This window comes from Lampris incognitus, chromosome 3 (assembly GCF_029633865.1).
Source record: "Lampris incognitus isolate fLamInc1 chromosome 3, fLamInc1.hap2, whole genome shotgun sequence".
In the NCBI taxonomy this organism is placed as follows: Eukaryota; Metazoa; Chordata; class Actinopteri; order Lampriformes; family Lampridae; genus Lampris; species Lampris incognitus.
In genome coordinates, this window is record NC_079213.1 from 103378507 (window position 1) to 103399001 (window position 20495).

General features: G+C 41.9%; 1 protein-coding gene across 1 annotated transcript in view; it reads left to right on the top strand.

Annotated features, from left to right (window-relative positions):
* The window catches only part of usp13 (ubiquitin specific peptidase 13), a 68576-nt gene extending 58008 nt beyond the window's left edge, over positions 1-10568 (top strand). The window contains exons 19-21 of the mRNA XM_056277126.1: positions 4552-4741; positions 8754-8838; positions 10472-10568. Coding sequence (XP_056133101.1) covers positions 4552-4741; positions 8754-8838; positions 10472-10568 — 372 coding nt within the window. The remainder of the gene's footprint in view (positions 1-4551; positions 4742-8753; positions 8839-10471) is intronic.
* Positions 10569-20495: the final 9927 nt, after the last annotated feature.

The window sequence follows — 20495 nt, forward strand, 5'->3', positions numbered from 1 at the left end:
AGAGCTTGAGAGGATCTGCAGAGAAGAATGGGAGAAATACCCCAAATATAGGTGTGCCAAGCTTGTAGCTTCATACCCAAGAAGACTTGAGGCTGTAATCGCTGCCAAGGGTGCCTCAACCAGGTACTGAGTAAAGGGTGTGAATACATGCAATATTTCAGTTTTTTATTTTTAATAAATGTGCAAAAATTTCTGCAAAACCTTTTTCACTTTGTCATTATGGGGTATTGTATGTAGATTGATGAGAAAAATAGGAATTTAATCCATTTTGGAATAAGGCTGTAACATAACAAAATGTGGGGAAAGTGAAGGGGTGTGAATACTTTCCGGATGCACTGTATATTAGTGAGAGAACCATGCCCACTCATGCACCATGGGAGAGACATGTCAACAGGTTTCCATTCCAACAAAACACGACACCTGCTGAATGAACACACATTAATGAACACACCTTAAGCCGGTGTGTTTGGGGGTCCACAACTGGAATGATAATTTGAATGTACAGTACTTGGCCCTATTGCCACATGGCTGGACACTGTGGGGTTAAAGTGTCATCAGCGAAGATGTATGGATGCCACAAGGTGCATTGATACAAGTCATCAAAGACAATGTGAAATGGCTTCACAGCATATTTCGCTTCTGTAATGTGGTGGATATGGCTGTATCTGACCATAAAGCTGTCATTTTCAAAGTCCCACTACAGCTTGCTACTCCTAGTCACTATCCTAAAACATGCTCTCGCATTCTTAACGCTAACTCTACAGTTAAATTCTGTGATGCTTTTAATTCTTCATCCTTTAATCCCTCTTTATCCCCCCCTCAATCCAGATGCATTATTAAATTCATTAAATGATCAGTGCCTAGTCATCCTCGACCAAATTTCAACATTTAAAACTAGGAAACAAAAATCAAATGACCTCCCCTGGTTGAATGATCATTCGTGCCCTTAGAACACTCTATAGAAAAACAGAATGACAATGGAAGGTCAACAAGTCAGAATTGGCACATAACACCCTTAAAAACCAAATATTAATTTACCAGAAGGCAGTTAAGGATGCGAGATCAGCGTACTTCTCTCAACTAACATAAAAAAATAAACACAATTCTAAAGTTCTCTTCAGGGTAATTGATTCTGTTATTAATGGTTCCTCCACTTCTCTTTTTGAACCCGATGTTGAGTTGTCTGAAAAATTTCTCACTCGTTTTGTAAATAAGGTGGAGAATATTAGGTCCCAGATCCAGCCAGGCTCTAGCATTTGTTCCTTTCCCCATGTTAATTCTGCCTCTTTCACCCAGTTTCAACCAATTACAATTTCAGTGTAGGAGAAAACAGTCTCCAATATGAACCCCTCCTCCTGTATCCTAGACATCATTCCCACTAAGCTGCTCAATGAGTTATTTTCTACTATCAGCCCCGTTATTCTGCAAATTCTTAATAATTCTCTGGCCTCTGGCTCTTTTCCAGACAGTTTTAAGCATTCAGTCATTCACCCATTGCTGAAGGAACCTAATTTAGATCCCCTGTCCCTAAGTAACTACAGGCCAATCTCCAAATTGTCTTTGCTATCTAATGTTCTGGAGAGAGCAATTTCTTCTCAGCTGATTTCTTTTATGAACACTAATACTGTTTTTAATAGTTTCCAGTCTGGTTTTAGAGCAGTTCATAATACTGAGACAGCTCTAGTTAAGGTCACTAATGACCTCCTGCTGACTGCAGACAGAGGTGACTGCTCGATTTTAGTTCTTTTAGACTTAAGTGCTGCCTTTGACATGATCGATCACAACATCCTCTTACATTGCTTAGAGACTTGGGTTGGCATCAAGGGCTCGGCTCTTAATGTATTACGCTCTTAACTCTCCAACAGAACTTTTTCTGTTCTGGGTAACTCTACTTCCTCATGGCTCAGTTGAGTTGTGGTGTCCCTCAAGGCTCAGTTCTTGGCCCCCTTCTCTTTTCTATATACATGCTGCCACTTGACCAGGTCATTCAAAATCATGATGTGGTCTACCATTTTTATGCTGATGACACTCAGTTATACATGCCACTAAAACCAACAGATCCTAGCACCCTAGCAAATCTCAAAAATTGCCTCTCTGACATTAAATCCTGGGTGTCCGAAAATTTTCTCAAATTTAATGATGATAAGTCTGAGGTCATTCTGTTCGGTCCTGAAAATTCCATCAGCCCTTTTTCTACTAATCTTGGTGGTCTGTCAGGTAGTCTTAAGCAGACTGCTAGGGATCTTGGGGTAGTATTCGATGCTAACCTCAGTATTGATAATCAAATCAAACATGTTGTTCAGTCGTGCTTTTTCCAGCTCAAGTTAATCTCCAAAATTAGGTCATTTTTATCAATTGCCGATCTGCAAAAAGTTGTACATGCTTTTATCTATTCTCAGCTTGACTATTGTAATGCACTTTATTCTGGTATCAGCAAGGGTTCCTTCCACCATCTGCAGTTGGTACAAAATGCTGCTGCTCAGCTCATTACTGGGACAAGGAAGCATGATCATATCACTCCTGTGCTTGCCTCTCTACACTGGCTCCCTGTTATATTTCAAATTGATTTTAAAATTTTACTGCTCACTTTTAAGGCCTTAAATGACATTGTGATCTGTAGCGAGAGTAGGGTGCAAGTTGAGGAGAGCCTGGAAAGGTGGAGGTATGCACTGGAGAGAAGAGGAATGAAAATCAGTAGGAGCAAGACGGAATACATATGTATGAATGAGAGGGAGGATAGCGGAATGGTGAGGATGCAAGAAGTAGAGGTGACGAAGGCATATGAGTTTAAATACTTGGGGTCAACTGTCCAAAATAACGGGGAGTGCAGAAGAGCGGTGAAGAAGAGAGTGCAGGCAGGTTGGAGTGGGTGGAAAAGAGTGTCAGGAGTGATTTGCGACAGAAGGGTACCAGCAAGGGTTAAAGGGAAGGTTTACAAGATGGTAGTGAGACCACCTATGTTATATGGTTTGGAGACAGTGACACTGATGAAAAAACAGGAGGCGGAGCTGGAGGTGGCAGAGTTGAAGATGCTAAGATTTTCACTGGGAGTGACTAAGAAGGACAGGATTAGGAATGAATATATTAGAGGGACAGCTCAGGTTGGACAGTTTGGAGAGATGTGTGGAGGAGAGATGCTGGGTATATTGGGAGAAGGATGCTGAATATGGAGCCGCCAGGGAAGAGGAAAAGAGGAAGGCCAAAGAGGAGGTTTATGGATGTGGTGAGGGAAGACACGCAGGTTACTGGTGTGACAGAGGAAGATGCAGAAGACAGGAAGAAATGGAAATGGATGATCTGCTGTGGCGACCCCTAACGGGAGCAGCCAAAAGTAGTAGTAGTAGTAGTAGTAGAAATAGTCTTGCTCCTTCATACATTTCTGATTTATTGGAGGGTTTCCGTGCAACGTCATCACAGAGATGCGTGTGCAGCTAGGGGGCAGAAAGCAGCTACAGCACAGAGATTTTAACCAAGATAGAGGTCAGATACAGCTGTGATGACATACAGTTGTTGTGCAATAAACTGCACAAACCGCCAAAAGGATGGGTGGAAAATGTTTAACATTTTCATTGTTGAACCACTTTGGTAGCTCTCAAAAGATTATGCATCTCATTATCTTTTGAGAGCTACCAAAGCGGTTTTGCCCCCTGGCTGCGCACGCACCTAGTAATGTTTGTAAACAGGAAACCCGTCTATTGACTTGGTATATGCCCTCTCGACCATTAAGGTCTGTAGATGGAGCCCTGCTAGCTATTCTCAGGTCTCGGTTTGTTACAAAGGGTGATCGGGCTTTTTCTGGTGGAGCCCCCTCACTATGGAATTCTCTTCCTATTGAACTAAGACAAACCGAGTCTCTAGCTTCTTTTAAATCTCGTCTTAAAACTTTTCTTCTTATGAAAGCTTTTACAAATGTTTGATATTTGTTTGTATTTATACTATTTTTATTTTTACTCATTTGAATCTTGCTCTTATTTTTGCCTTGTCTGGTTTTATCTTTTTTGTGAAGCACTTTGTAACATTGTTTTAGAAAAGTACTATATATATAATAATAATTATTATTACTATTATTATTATTATTATTATTGATTATGGATTTCCAAGTACAACAGGCTATTAGAGTGGGACAAAACAGGAAGGGATGTGATTTGATAGGATGGTGCAAAACATTTTATGATATTATTGGTTGGAATGTTGCTTGCCCGCTTGCTGGGACTTAGTTATGCAATCACAAAAACTTGTCTGTTTTAGAGGAAGTAGAAGTGATTCGATTTTGATGTAAAATAAGTAAAAAATAAAATTTTTGTGTTTTTTTTTTCCATAACTTGAGTAGGTGCATAATATGAGTGGGGAAATCAGCTAACAAGTCAGAAAAAAAGTCTGTTTTCATTTCACGTTGTCTTGAAAGCTGCAAAGTAATTTTTCTTGTAATTTATTGTTATTTGCCTTTGTGATTTTGAATATTGGTGAATGTTAACATTTTTATGTTACACTTTTAAATTTGTATATAATTGTCTCAGCTAATGTTTGACATGCGCTATGCTCATCTTTCAGAACAACAACCTGGAACGAGCGCTTGACTGGATCTTCACGCACCCTGAGCAGGAGGAGAGTGATGCCATGTCAGACATGGCCGACACAGAGCCCAATGACAACGCCTTCTCCAACACCAACTCACACAGTGACTCCACACTGTCCCCAGACCGGGACGCCTCTGGTCCACGGATCAAAGACGGACCGGGACGTGAGTAGCGCTGCGTCAATCCGATTTCAGCTGCCGATTCTGTCAGTATTAACATTTTACCCTTTTTGTCAGGATAAATATACCCAGGATGTATTTACAGGTGCAAAGATAGTTATATGTGTGAATTTTAAGTTACATAATAACAAAAGCTAATTATGAAAAGAAAAAAGATCCACATTGGTGGAACAGTTTGCATTTCAGAATCGGAAAAACTTTATCGATCACATAAACACGTTTCTTCGAGGAATAAAACAATAAAAAACACAACAGAAACAGGCAACAAACAGTCCTGAAGACAGACAACCAGCTAAACAATATAATTAAAGCGTAGTTAAACTGGTAGATATGCTGCTTATTAACAACTTTTATTGCTGATGGAATTACTTGTTTTTTGTGGATGTTTTTGGTGGTTAATGGGACATGATAGCATCAACCGGGGGGGGGGGGGTCACATGTTATGAATATGGCTTTACTTGGTGATGAGGAAATTATCACAATAGTCATTTTGGATTTTTACACAATATTGATGCACTATGTCTATAATGATATCTGCTTACATATGCAATCATACCATGTTTAAGAATCCAGCTGAGGTTCATTACATTGGACTGTTTCGTAATGAAAGTTATCAAACAGAAAATAAGTTTCAAACTAATTTTCAAGTAATACTCCCTCACACCTCATTTTCAGGTCATTCTAGGTGACAGATTTTCATTATCGTTCATTTAGACCACAAAAGTGTGTACCAGGATGTGACAATATCCGCATTTCATTCTGATACAATACCATTATGGAAAGATAGATAAATGATAATACCGAATTATCTTCCGGCCCTAGTGTGGCTTTTTTTCTGACTGTCTGAATGAATGTAAAGGCCTTGTAGTTGTGTTGGAGGGAAGTTTGCTTACCCACTGGTTTGGTTAATGATCCTTGAGAGTCCTTGCAGAGTTTTGTTTTGTTTTTGTTTGTGGGATAAAGAGCAATGGAAATTGAATTTTCAAATTTCTGATAAACCCTCGAATTGGCTCAGGAGGTAGAGCAGGTTTTCTAGTAATTAGAACGTCACTGGTTCAATCTCCGGCTCCTCCAGAGAGCGTGTCGACGTGTCCTTGAGCAACACACTGAACTCCTATCTGCTCTTGATGAGCAGGTTGGCGCCTTGCATGGCAGCCTCTACCATCAGTGTGTGACTGGGTGAATGTGAGGCATACACTGTAAAGCACTTTGAGTAGTCGGTAGACTAGAAAAGCGCTATATAAATGCATTTCATTTACCATTTACCCTCTATTTTATACTTGAAGGTATCTTATGACATAGAACACAGGAAGATTGATTAGCCACTTAAAGGGAAATTTTGCAGATTTTCAATCTTATTTCCATGTATTAATCATAGCGTTGGCATCTCTATAGTGTACATATATTTGTCAGCGTTATCTGTATCGCTGTAGTACACTAGAGCAAAGAAGGTTATTTTCACCATCCATTGAAGTCACTGGATGACAGAAGAATTACAAGTCTGATTGTCTGAGATGTTTGCTTTTCAATCTCCAACATTGAAAAACTCCCACGCAATGCATTCTGGTACATGTAGGCAATGTAGAACAGCTCTCAGCAGGAGAATGCCCATTTCTGTTTCAAAATGTATTCCACCATTCCAAGCGTTTATAGTTTTAAAAGACTAGAGAGATCACCAGCACTTACTGGACACGCAGATTAGTGGTGAAAATTTCCTTTAATCAAGCTAATGGAATTCCACTTTATTTGCATTCGATTTGTTTCCAAAAGTTTCTGAAGGTTGTTAAAATTCATTAAACATTTGGATGGAATTGTGCCTATTCACATCAGGGAACTGTCCACCACTACCACTACTTCTATTGCTACTACTACTACTACCACTACTCCTGCTACCGCTATTAATGCTACTACTACTGCAGCCATTGCTGAAGAAACCTAATTTAGATCCCCTGTCCTTAAGTAACTACAGACCAATCTCCAAATTGCCTTTTTTATCCAAAGTTCTGGAGAGAATAATTGCATCTCAATTGATTTCTTTTATGGACACTAATAGTGTTCAACAGTTTCCAGTCAGGTTGCACAGTACTTCATAGTACCAAGACAGCTCTAGTTAAGGTTACTAATGACCTACTGCTGACGCAGACAGAGTTACTGCTCGATTTTAGTTCTTTTAGACTTAAGTGCTGCCTTTGACACAGTCGATCACAGCATCCTCTTACATTGCTTAGAGACTTGGGTCGCATCAAGGGCTTGGCTCTTAGTTTATTACGCTCTTACCTCTGCAATAGAACTTTTTCTGTTCTGGGTAGCTCTACTTCCTCAATGGCTCAGTTGAATTGTGGTGTCCCTCAAGGCTCAGTTCTTTGCCCCCTTCTGTTTTCTATATACATACTGCCCCTCGGCCAGGTCATTCAAAATCATGATGTGTTTTACCATTTTTATGCTGACATCACTCAGTTATACATGCCACTAAAACCCACAGATCGTAGTGCCCTATCAAATCTCACAGCTTGCCTCTCTGACATTAAATCCTGGAAAAAATTTATTGCTGGTCTTTCAGGTAGTCTTAAGCAGGCTGCTAGGAATCTTGGGGTAATATTCGATGCTAACTTCGGTTTTGATAATCAAATCAAACATGTTGGTCAGTCATACTTTCTCCAGCTCAAGCTAATCTTCAAAATTAGATCATTTTTATCACTTGCTGACCTACAAAAAGTTGTACATACTTTTATCTATTCTTGGCTTGTCTATTGCAATGGACTTTACTTGGGTATCAGCACAGGGTGTGTTCACCATCTGCAGTTGGTACAAAACGCCGCTGCTCGGCTCATTACCAGGACAAAGAAGTATAACCACATCACTCCTGTGCTTCCCTCTCTACACTGACTCCCTGTTATATTTCAAATTGATTTAAAAATTTCATTGCTCACTTTTAAGGCCTTAAAAGGTCTTGCTCTTCCATACATTTCTGATTTATTGACCTGGTGTACGCCCTCTTGACCATTAAGATCTGCAGATGGAGCCCTGCTGGTTATTCCCAGGTCACGGTTTGTCACAAAGGGTGATCGGGCTTTTGCTGTTAGAGCCCCACACTATGGAACTCGCTTCCTGTTGAACTGATACAAACCAAGTCTCTAGCTTCTTTTAAATCTTGTCTCAAAACCTTTCTTTTTGTGAAAGCTTTTACAAATATTCAGTATTTTTTATTCATTCATACTGTTTTTATTTTTACTCTTCCTATTTTGGTCTTATTCTTATTTTTGCCTTGTCTGATTTTATTTCTTTGTAAAGCACTTTGTAACATTGCTTTAGAAAAGTGCTAAATAAATAAAGTTATTATCCATCCATCCATTAGCCAAACCACTCATCTTGCTCTCAGGGTCGTGGGGATGCTGTAGCCTATCCCAGCAGTCATTGGGCAGCAGGCAGGGAGACAACCTGGACAGGCCGCCAGTAAAGTTATTATTATTATTAAAGCTATTACTACTACTAGTACCACTACTAATACTAAAATTAAAACTATTATTACTACAACTGAGAAGAGTTGTTCACCAAACTGTTTGGCAAATAATTGTTTATTGCCAAAAGTTGAAAAACTGTCCAAAGAAAATGTAAATTGAGTGGTTTATCAAGTTTCTGGGCAGATGTATCTCAAGAAAAATACATTGCACTGTCATATTGCTTTTCCAACCTTTAACATTGTTTGGATAAACAGGGTTCTACTGGGCTGCAAAAGAAGGTTAGCATGTACATTTTCCAGTGAATTTAATGGATAGTGTTAGTCGACTACATGATATCATAAGTAGCTGTAGACTGAGATTCAAAAATACCATAATAGATGTAAAACCGCCGTCTGTATTGACATATTCAATTTTTTACATCTGGGTACATCAGTGCTACAAAAAGCAATTTGTGTTTTGTTTTTTGGTATTTTTCACAGGTTCTACATATGAAGTGATTATTTCATGCTGTTTTTCTTTCTTTTCTTTTTTTTAAGGTTATGAACTGTTTGCCTTCATCAGCCACATGGGAGCATCCACAATGTCCGGTCATTATGTATGTCACATCAAGAAGGAGGGAAGGTATGTGTCTGGCTAGATCAGCAACACCTTGTGTTCATTCAGTTTAATTTGTTGAGGTCTAGGGATTTACATATTGTGTGACAAATAGGTAATGCTTTATAATGAGTAGCTGTTAATAGTAATAAATGAGTAATAGGGGGTTGTCCGGGTGGCGTGGTGGTCTATTCCGGTACCTACCAGTATGGGGATCGCCAGTTCGAATCCCTGTGTTACCTCTGGCTTGGTCGGGTGTCCCTACAGACACAATTGGCCATGTCTGCAGGTGGGAAGCTGGATGTGGGTATGTGTCCTGGTCGCTGCAACTAGCGCCTCCTCTGGTCGGTCGGGGTGCCTGTTCAGGGGGGAGGGGGAACTGGGGGGAATAGCGTGATCCTCCCACGCACTACGTCCCCCTGTTGAAACTCCTCACTGTCGGGTGAAAAGAAGCGGCTGGTGACTCCACATGTATGGGAGAAGACACGTGGTAGTCTGCAGCCCTCCCCGGCTCAGCAGAGGGGGTGGAGCAGCAACCGGGACGGCTCTGAAGAGTGGGTTAATTGGCCAGATACAATTGGGGAGAAAAGGGGGGGGGGATCCAATAAATAAATGAGTAATAGGGCCCTTATAAGCTCTTACAACAAACGTGTGCATTATAACCTTTGGGTCATTTGTGAAAGTGGGTATAAGGTAAGGGTAAATCTTTTGGTCGAAATAGTCTAGTCTAGAGTGTTATGAGGAAGAGGTTAAGTTTAGATTAAAATCGAAGATGACACTAGATAAAGCATTACAAGACATACCAATAAGATGGTTATTTATACTGTTAGGGTTAATACTCCTGCCTGTGCCCCTGACCAAGGCAATGGAAAGAAGGGCTGGAGTTAGTCCCCGGGTGCTGCAGCTGCCCACTGCTCCTATACAGTAGGATGAGTGAAATGATGAGGACGAATTTCATTGTAACCTACAATGACAAAATAAAATGGCTTTCTTCTTTCTTCTACTTTCAAGCCGTCTGCTAATGTTAACAAGTGTGTTATAAGCACATGTTACATATTTATTAATTGCTATTAACAGCCACTCATTATAAATTGTTACCAACATAAAGGTGGATTTGAATTGTGGCGTGTGGTCGCCTGTTCCCATCACAGGGTTTCTGGTCAAATTACATTCAATTTAGCTGTTTAAAAAAGCAACACCCCCCCCCCCCAAATTGTCATGTTGAAGAAGGTACGGTGTCTATTGTTTGTGAAGAAAGGATCCGGTATCGTCATGTCATTCTTTTATTGATTGATCAATTGATTGGGCTGAAAAACTCATTCATCCAACCATTATGCAAACAGCTTATCATGCTCTCAGGGTCACGGGGATGCTGGAGCCTATCCAAGCAGTCATTGGGCAGCAGGCGGGGAGACACCCTGGACAGGCCGCCAGGCCATCACAGGGCCGATACACGCACACATTCACACCTAGGGACAATTTAGTATGGCCAATTCACCTGACCTACATGTCTTTGGAGTCAAATTAAAATTACATTCACATTAAATTCATTCAATCACATTAGATTAAATTCATCACGAATCTGTTGTTCTCGTATCAGCTATTTCGGAGAAGAGTTGAAGGTACACCATCTCCACCGCCATTTCTTCCCTTCCTGCAGGTGGGTGATCTACAACGACCACAAAGTGTGTTTGTCAGAAAGGCCTCCTAAAGACTTGGGCTACATCTACTTTTATCATCGACTGTCCAGCAGCTAGAGCGACGGATGGAGAGACAGCGACCCCCCCCCTCCCCCCAATCCACCGTGCAACCTTAGAGAACTGCAGCCTTGTAGCCAGGAGACTTGATAAAAAAGGCAATGGCAAAATAAAAATAAAAACGACTACAGTTACAGTAATGGAGATGATATCAAAGAAGAACGGAATGAAAAACGAAACAAAAAAACCGCACCTGCCAAAATGAGAACTACTCGCCTTATCATGATGTCACCGACACACAAACGGGAAACGTTCAACATGTGGTCAGGAAAGGGAAAGCAGCGCGCTTCTGTACGTGTGTATTCTTATTATGTTGTGCTTAAAAATGTGTATTTAAGTGTGTTGTTCGTCTTTACCGTGTAGGTACAGAGGGATGTGTGCAATTTCTGTGACTCGGGAGTGCTCCGCACACAAAAATAATGTCACATATCAGATCTTGTAATCCATTCTCTTTGCCTTCAGCCTTTCTACCAGTATTTCTTTTTAATTTAATTTTTTTATATGTGGTGCGTTTTTGTAAATGTAGATTGAAACGGCCATGCTTCACTGCCAGCCCTGAAATGCTTTGAACCGAAAGCTCTGCAACATGGCACAAACAAGCCAAGAGCTTTCTATTTTTTTGTATTCCACCATGCAGCGCCGAGAAAAAAAATGCAAGAGAATGTTCTGCACCCCCGTTTTTTGAAGGGACATTTGGGAGTCCAAGTATGTTTGAGTAGCTTATTTTGAGTAAAACTAAAGAAAGTTGGTTGGCGGGGTGAGCAGCATCGGCAGGTTTTTGAAATGAAAATGAGCAGGTTCAGCTGTGATGGGCACCTCCATAGAAACCCATGAAATGAATAGGTAATATGTAGAGCGTGAGGCTAGTCCAACGTCCCTTATTTGTGGATGATAAGGGTGTCAAATCTCCCCCTCCTGCTTTGACTTGCAGATGACACGCAGGCTTTGTTACTTGAGAAACCTCTGCCGTGGTAGTTGGCCGTCGGCTGAGGTCAGTTCTGTTTTTCAAAACGGAAAAAAAGAAGAATTTTCATCTTTTCTGAAAGCACTTTTAGACAAAGAGATTAAATTTAATGTTTTGCACCTGACACAGTGGACGTTTTCATCGACGTTTTCATTGACTGCAAGTAGCTGAATGTGGTGAGCCTATTTTCAACCAGTGCTAAAACCACGGTGGCCTCAAAATAGCCCTGAAATTAGCTAGAGATTACAGTATTTCATACAATTCTTATTTCATACTAGAAGACCACACTAAATTTTGAGGGAGCAACTGATCATCAACACACTAATTTAATATATATATAAATGAATACTTCATTTTTCATCTTGCAATGATTTTTTTTTTCTTACATTTTTTTTTCTACCCTCACAATAAACAGACATAGTATGCAATGTTTTTCTGTAGAACAACTCTAAACAAATGAGTTATTTCATTCCTTCAACAAAATAAGTTTGTTTTGGAAGGACAGACCACTATCCCACTGTTAAAATATGATGAGGGATTTTTTTTTTCTTCTTCCCGAAAGAGTAGCATGGTAGTTGAATGTGACTTGGTGTCCCTTCAACAGATCCATCCACTAACCCGTTTATGCATGGCAACCCTTGTGTGTTCACCTCTACAGCAATATGCACTTCAATTTCTCCTTTTTGAACATACATTTAGAAACGAGTTGTTCTCGCCTGCCACAGGTAATGTGTTCTACTTAACATGGTGCAGTGCAGAATGTATATCCCTATGGTGCTCACTGCAACCAAAACCTCAGCTTTAATACTTAAATACCATCTCAAAGATGGGACCGGTCGGTGCACAGGTGCCACCGACCCTTCAAACTGGAATCACTTGTCTCTCTCATCATGTCTGTCCTATTATTTGCAAAGCTATGGCTTCTGACGCAAAAGCTGTGAACCTGTTTTTTTTTTGGGGTTTTTTTTTGGTGGCCCCCAGAGTTCGTTGTGTGACATGCAATGGATGTTGACTTGAAACTGTTGTGCGTTTGTCGCATCTTGGCTAAAGCGGTGGAGCATGACTTGGTGTGGGCATTTTGGTGCATGCCCAGATAGCAAAGAATCTTTGGCCCAAATATGGTCCAAATCTGCGGTTATCTTATGGCCCACATTTGGCCTTGAATGATGGCGTTTACACAGGGTGAGTGTGGCTGCCTCAACTCAGCCACACGTTCACCTTATATGGCCCACATCTGGCCCACATAGTATGTGCTGTAACCCAAATCAAGCCCAGTTCATGACATTTTGGCCATGTCTGGCCCACACAACATTTGTTGTAACCCAAGTCAGGCCCGGCTTAGGATGTTTGGGCCACGTTTGGCCCACACAACAGTTGCCAGTACCAAAAGTGCCCCAGATTAGGCCCAAATGTGTCTGCTATCTGGGTGTCAAGTGTTCCGTTCAAAGAGCGGCCGAAGCCTACACCGCTTTGGTTTGCAAATGTTCTTCATTTGTGCTTTGTTCATGCTTCATTGTATCTGAAGGTGGAAAGTCGTGTGTAAGTGCTTGGCTGATTGATGTTAATACCAAGTGATGTTAGCATAGCGGGATAAAGACACCTGCAGCTAATACTTAATAACGGGTCTGTTTGATTTGGGTGTGGCAATGAGTAAGCGTTGACAAAAATATAGAGTAATAGTTTTTACTCATTATGAGGTTTCACTCATCGCCACACCTAAATCAAACAAACCCACCATTAACATTATTAGCAGCCGCTGTGTTTATCCTGCTATGCTTCCCCAGATAGCAAAATTGCTGTGGCCTGGACCCGTCCCACACCCGACACTTTCATCCGGCCCACATACCGCATGGAATGATGGCACTTGGGCGGTCCGCTCCTGTTTGCCAGATCTGGGCCAGAACCAAGCCATAGCAATGCCACATATTCGCCAAAGGTGGCCCATATTTGTTTTGTGGTATTTGGGCCATATTCACCATTTACTACACAGGCCACTTCAGGGTCACATCCAGGTTACATGTTGCCGAGAACACCGCATTTTTGCCAAAAAAGGCCCACTTTTGATTTGGCATATTTGGGCCATATTTGCTATTATACATGTGGGCCACTTCAGGCTCACATCCATTTTGTCAGGGGCAGGAGAAGGCCATCAGTGCCGCATCACTGCCTGAAGTGGCCCACATCCGGATGCTATCTGGGTGTGACATTGATCCCAGCATTGTCCCAGTACTCGGATTGTTTTTCCACATTTACTGAACTCACTAAAGTGGATCAGGGTTTGGTTGCTCTTTAAGAAAGCAGGGGGATCTGAAATTTCAGTTCATGTGATGAATCCCACTCCCACTTGCACTCTGTTGGGCATATTTAAAGGAAATTTACAGTGAAATTGACTTTGCAAGAATTTCTTTCAGTGGTTTTTATCACTGTCAATTTTTTTTTAAGTTGTCCGAAGATGGAGAGTTCATCAATGTCTATATGATTTCGCTTTCCTGTGCATATAAACAAATGCAGAATTCATGAAATGAATACTAATTGCATTAACTAGCCATACAAATGTCTTGAAATTGTCGCCATGTCATGCAACTGGGCGATGCCATAACCATACAAATGCATTTTTCTTTACCTTTGTGGAGACTCGACTCATTGAACAAAAAAGAAACTGTTTAGTAACCATAAAGAAATGTATTGACTTTTATGTATAGCAGCTACAATAAGTACAAAAAAGTGAATTTTATTGGGATTTTCCTTTAAGGACTGTTATGAGACCCTTTTTTATCATTTTAAACTGGTGTAGAGGTGTTCGGTTGTTTCAGAGCAAGAAGAACCGATCCTTCAGGACTCCTCATCCTCAGATGCTGCTTCACTTAAACTGCCGTAAGGTCAGTCAGCTGCGCAGCAGAGAACTCTGGTCTCTATGCAAGTCTCCTCTGTCTGCCAGGCCTCCCTTGAACACACATTTTCCTTTTCTTTTCTTAAAAAAATAGAGTAGAATGTAAATGGCACACGCCCTTCACCATGTGGACGCTTGTGTCGGCGTCCCGGCACATGGCTTTCTGGGAAACAGTCCGTGCTGTGTTCTGTGGTTATGTGTTGGTGATTCTCTTTATTTTTTGGGTTTATTTTCCTGCACCTTCTTTTCCTCTCACTTCTCGCTCGGTTGTGGCAGACTGACTCGGTTAATATGTGTTTAGTGGGTTTTTCTGTCCTCTGTGTTGTTTCAGCTTTCCCTTCATCTCTCTCGGTCTCTGTTGTGAAAGGTAACGGTTTACCTTTTGTGTCACGAAACGCTTTTGTCCGCTTTTGTCAGCATGTGTACTGAAGAGTTAGTGACACTTATCTGGGTTGTACAATTGTAGCTTTGTGAGTTGATTCTCTTTTTCATTTAACTAAATGTCAAAATGGTACTTTAACTGTTTCTATTCAGTTTTTTTTCTTTCTTTTTTTTTCTTTTTTGCAAACAAGTTTGTGCCAATTCTGTAGTTTTCATTACATACAGTTTTCCTACAAGGGACTATTTTAACTTGACTTTTGTAATGTGTGTATTTATCAGAGTATTGCTTAGGATACAGTATACAATCGGTATATGTGAATACTTTGAGATACCCGTATACCTGCTGGTACTTTACCTGCAATGTCTGGATAATCCAATAAAGTACGCCTCTGAGGAGACTGGCCACCAGTTTGTTTCCATGGAAACTCGTGGGTTAAAACGTGGCATGTTAACTCTGACATACAGAACAATAAAATAGCAAAAAGAAAAAAAAACGAGTGCGCATCTGAATCTAACAGGACAGGAGGCAGATAAAAGAAAAAATGTGGTTAAAGATGAGAACTCATGAAATGATCTCTTTAATTAAAGGGTTTCAACCAGGATGGATTTCCCCACACTTTTTTTTTTGAAAATCCCCCCCCCTTCTCCTCCCCCCCCCCCTCCCCAGATAGCATCCGGATGTGGGCCACCTCAGGCAATGATGTGGCACTGATGGCCTTCTTCTGGCCCTGGCAAAATGGATGTGAGCCTGAAGTGGCCCACATGTATAATTAAATATGGCCCAAATATGCCAAATCAAATGTGGTCCTTTTTTTGGCAAAGATGCGGCGCTCTCAGCAACATGTCATCTGGATGTGACCCTGAAGTGGCCCATGTGGTAAATGGTGAAAATGGCCCAAATATCACAAAACAAATATGGGCCACTTTTGGCAAATACTACAGTGCATCCGGAAAGTATTCACACCCCTTCACTTTCCCCACATTTTGTTATGTTACAGCCTTATTCCAAAATGGATTAAATTCCTTTTTTTTCTCATCAATCTACATACAATACCCCATAATGACAAAGTGAAGAAGGTTTTGTAGAAATTTCTGCAAATTTATTAAAAATAAAAAACTGAAATATTGCATGTACATAAGTATTCACACCCTTTACTCAGTACTTGGTTGAGGCACCCTTGGCAGTGATTACAGCCTCAAGTCTTCTTGGGTATGAAGCTACAAGTTTGGCACACCTATATTTGGGGTATTTCTCCCATTCTTCTCTGCAGATCGTCTCGAGCTCTGTAAGGTTAGATGGGGAGCGTCGCTGCACAGCTATTTTCAGGTCTTTCCAGAGATGTTCAATGGGGTTCAAGTCTGGGCTCTGGCTGGGCCACTCAAGGACATTCACAGACTTGTCCCGAAGCCACTCCTTCGTTGTCTTGGCTGTGCTTAGGGTCGTTGTCGTGTTGAAAGGTAAACCTTCGCCCCAGTCTGAGGTCCTGAGTGCTTTGGAGCAGGTTTTCATCAAGGATCTCTCTGTACTTTGCTCCATTCATCTTTCCCTTGATCCTGACTAGTCTCCCAGTTCCTGCCGCTGAAAAACATCCCCACAGCATGATGCTGCCACCACCATGCTTCACTGTAGGGATGGTATTAACAAGGTGATGAGAAGTGCCTGGTTTCCTTCAGACGTGACGTTTGGCATTCAGGCCAATGAGTTCAATCTTGGTTTCATCAGACCAGAGAATCTTGTTTCTCATGGTCTGAGAGTCCTTTAGGTGCTTTCTGGCAAACTCCAAGCGGGCTGTCATGTGCCTTTTACTGAGCAGAGGCTTCCGTCTGGCCACTCTACCATAAAGGCCGGATTGGTGGAGTGCTGCAGAGGTGGTTGTCCTTCTGGAAGGTTCTCCCATCTCCACGGAGGAACGCTGGAGCTCTGTCAGAGTGACCATCGGGTTCTTGGTCACCTCCCTGACCAAGACCCTTCTCCCCCGATTGCTCAGTTTGGCTGGGCGGCCAGCTCTAGGAGGAGTCCTGGTGAATCCAAACTTCTTCCATTTACGAATGATGGAGACCACTGTGCTCTTCGAGACCTTCAAAGCTGTAGACATTTTTTTGTACCCTTCCCCAGATCTGTGCCTCGATACAATCCTGTCTCGGAGGTCCACAGACAATTCCTTTGACTTCATGGCTTGGTTTCTGCTCTGACATGCACTGTCAACAGTGGGACCTTATATAGACAGGTGTGTGCCTTTCCAAATCATGTCCGATCAATTGAATTTACTACAGGTGGACTCCAATCAAGATGTAGAAACATCTCAAGGATGACCAGTGGAAACAGGATGAACCTGAGCTCAATTTTGAGTGTCATAGCAAAGGGTGTGAATACTTATGTACATGCAATATTTCAGTTTTTTATTTTTAATAAATTTGCAAAAATTTCTACAAAACCTTTTTCACTTTGTCATTATGGGGTATTGTGTGTAGATTGATGAGAAAAAAAGGAATTTAATCAATTTTCGAATAAGGCTGTAACATAACAAAATGTGGGGAAAGTGAAGGGGTGTGAATACTTTCCGGATGCACTGTATGTGGCACATGCGGCATTGCTATGGCTTGGTTCTGGCCCAGATGTGGCAAACAGGAGCGGACCGCCCAAGTGCCATCATTCCCCACGGTATGTGGGCCGAATGAAAGAAAGATGAATGTTGGGTGTTGGACGGGTCCAGGCCACAGCAATTTTGCTATCTGGGTAATTGTACTTCGCCAATTACCCCACTCTTCCGAGCTGTCCCAGTCGCTGCTCCACCCCCTCTGTCGATCTGGGGAGGACTGCAGACTACCACATGCCTCCTCCGACATGTGGCGTTGTCAGCCGCTTCTTTTCACCTGACAGTGAGGAGTTTCGCCAGGGGGACGTAGCGCGTGGGAGGATCACACTATTCCCCCCAGTCCCCCCCCCCAACAGGCGCCCTGACCGACCAGAGGAGGCGCTAGTGAGGACACATACCCACATCCGGCTTCTCACCCGCAGATACAGCCAATTGTGTCTGTAGGGACGCCCAACCAAGCCAGAGGTAACACGGGGATTCAAACCAGCGATCCCTGTGTTGGTAGGCAACGGAATAGACCGCTATGCTACCCAGACGCTTCAGACCATTTTAATACTGACAAAACTGAGTTTTTAAATCCAGTTTTTGGAAAAATAAATTCAAAATTTATTTATTCTTGTGGTAAATAAGACATGAGATCGTAGAATATATAACAACCGTTTATTTTAAAAGAGTACTTTGATATTTTTGTACATTTCAAAGGTGCTAATGCTTGTTGTGTGGTTAGCTATACAGGAAGAGTAATATGCATTATAGGTGTGTCAGTGAAGTCATGTTACAGTATATAAATTATATAATTTCTAAGCTTGTTCCTTGCATCAAAATATCATGTAATCGTGTTTGTTTTGGATAGATAAACTAGAATAAACTGTCATGTACACACAGGGAACTCAGAACGGGGTCGTACTGGCAGCGCTTTGCAGAAGAATCCACCTTGTGAAGCAGCTAGCGACTCTAAACAGCTGGTAAATGATTCACAGAGCGAGACAACTGAGAAAATAGTACTATGCAAGTTAAACTTAAACTACTTTTGGTTATAGTTAAAGTCAAACTTAGTCTGCGTCCATCAATGAGTAACGTATCGCCAATCATGAGAATGTTTGGTACCCTCCATCCATCCATCCATTAGCCAAGCCACGTATCCGAAGTCGAGTCGCGGGAATGCTGGAGCCTATCCCAGCAGTCACTGGGCGGCAGGCGGGGAGACGCCCTGGACAGGCCGCCAGGCCATCACACAGGGCCGACACACACACACACACATTCACACCTAGGGACAATTTAGTGCGGCCGATTCACCTGACCTACATGTCTTTGGACTGTGGGAGGAAACCAGAGCCCCCAGAGGAAACCCACGCAGACACAGGGAGAACATGTAAACTCCACACACAGGATGACCCGGGACGACCCCCAAGGTTAGACTACCCCGGGCTCGAACCCAGGACCTTCTTGCTGTGAGGCGACCGCGCTAACCACTGCACCAACCCCATTTTTTTGGTACCATTGTAACTCATTATGTTGTGTCAGATTAAATTTCTCATCAGGCCATTTTGTTTCTATAATTCAGGCTATGCGGTTCACACCGTCTTATAAGGAATGTAGTATTTGAGCACGTATAACCAAGTCTCAACACTCCGTGCAGCATAGTTCACCACAGTTTAGAGATCCTTTACATGCTGGTGGCATTGCAAAGTGTTATCAGTACATTTGTCTTGGTGACGGCGACGTCTACAAGAAGGTTCATGATGATCACATAGTTTGGTAGCAATGCATTCAAGGTCAATCAGGCTATCACCACATTTAAAAGAACCTAAATGTAGTGCACGCTAGACTCGTCTTTTGGCTTGTGCCTTGCAATCTTCCTTTGTCCATGCAAGAAAAAGCATCTTGTGTATTGAATGTGTGTGTGTGTGTGTGTGCGCATAAATACACGTACACACAAACACACTTTGCTGTCAAGGTTGCAGATTTCAAAAGTGCTTTGTAGAGATATTGTAAGGTACAATTCATAATATATTTCATTTCATAAAGTTAGAGAGAGAGAGAGAGAGAGAGAAAGCATTTTCATGAATTTCATGCATAAGAAAATGAGGATGGCATTCAGAGAGGAGCATAGAGGATCTAGCAGGCAACAAAAGCTTGCTGAGCTGTCGGGGAGCATGCCTTTAGCTCGGTGGTCACACCTGAGAAGGTACAGCAGTAGATTCTACAGCAGGGGAGGGCAATCTTATCCAGAAAGGGCCAGTGTGGGTGCAGGTTTTTGTCCCTACCAAGCAGTTACCCACCTGTGTCTCCTAATCCAGCTCCTCAGCAAAGACTCTACTGGTTGATTAGTGGGATCAGGTGTGTAACTGCTTGGCTGGAACAAAAACCTGCACCCACACCGGCCCTTTCTGGATAAGATTGCCCACCCCTGTTCCAGAGGAAAGGGAAGTCGTCATCAGGCGTCCTACACCAACACACAGCTATAGTACAGCGTTGTACACAGTAGTGTTTGTAGAAGATAGCCAGCAATTTAAAAACATCTTAAAAAAATAAGTTATTTTTCTTTGTCTTTGTAACTGCAGCCTCTTCATTCAAAATGCAAAAAGAAAGCCTACAAGCCCGTTTAAGAAAACTACAGTGATTTGTTTGTAAATTAGAAATTATCGGACATCACGGTTTTCCAGCTTTGTACTACAGTTTGTTATTGACAGTGAAGACATTTTTTTTGGGGGGGGGGGGCACATAGTGCTGACATTCAGTCATGGAGGAATGCCGTCCCAGAAAGCATCTCCAATGATCTGCACCCCAAGTATCTTCCAGGGAATTACAACAAGTAGATTTGGTTGATGGCTTATGGGGAGGGAATGTTTGACCAAGATGGAAAGCTCCTTCTTGGCCTCAGTGACTTTCTAATCTGACACAAATGATATAATCGAAGGATGGATGCCCAAAGTGCTGGCGTTTGGCATACAGCATCAGTGCACTCCCACCGCCACCACTACGTTCTGTGGTAATGTGAAAATAAAAAAGCTTTTCTAAGACAGAGATGCAGCTTTACACTTTTAGCATGTGTGCAAAAACAACTGTGGAGATGTCTTGATGCATGCTCAATA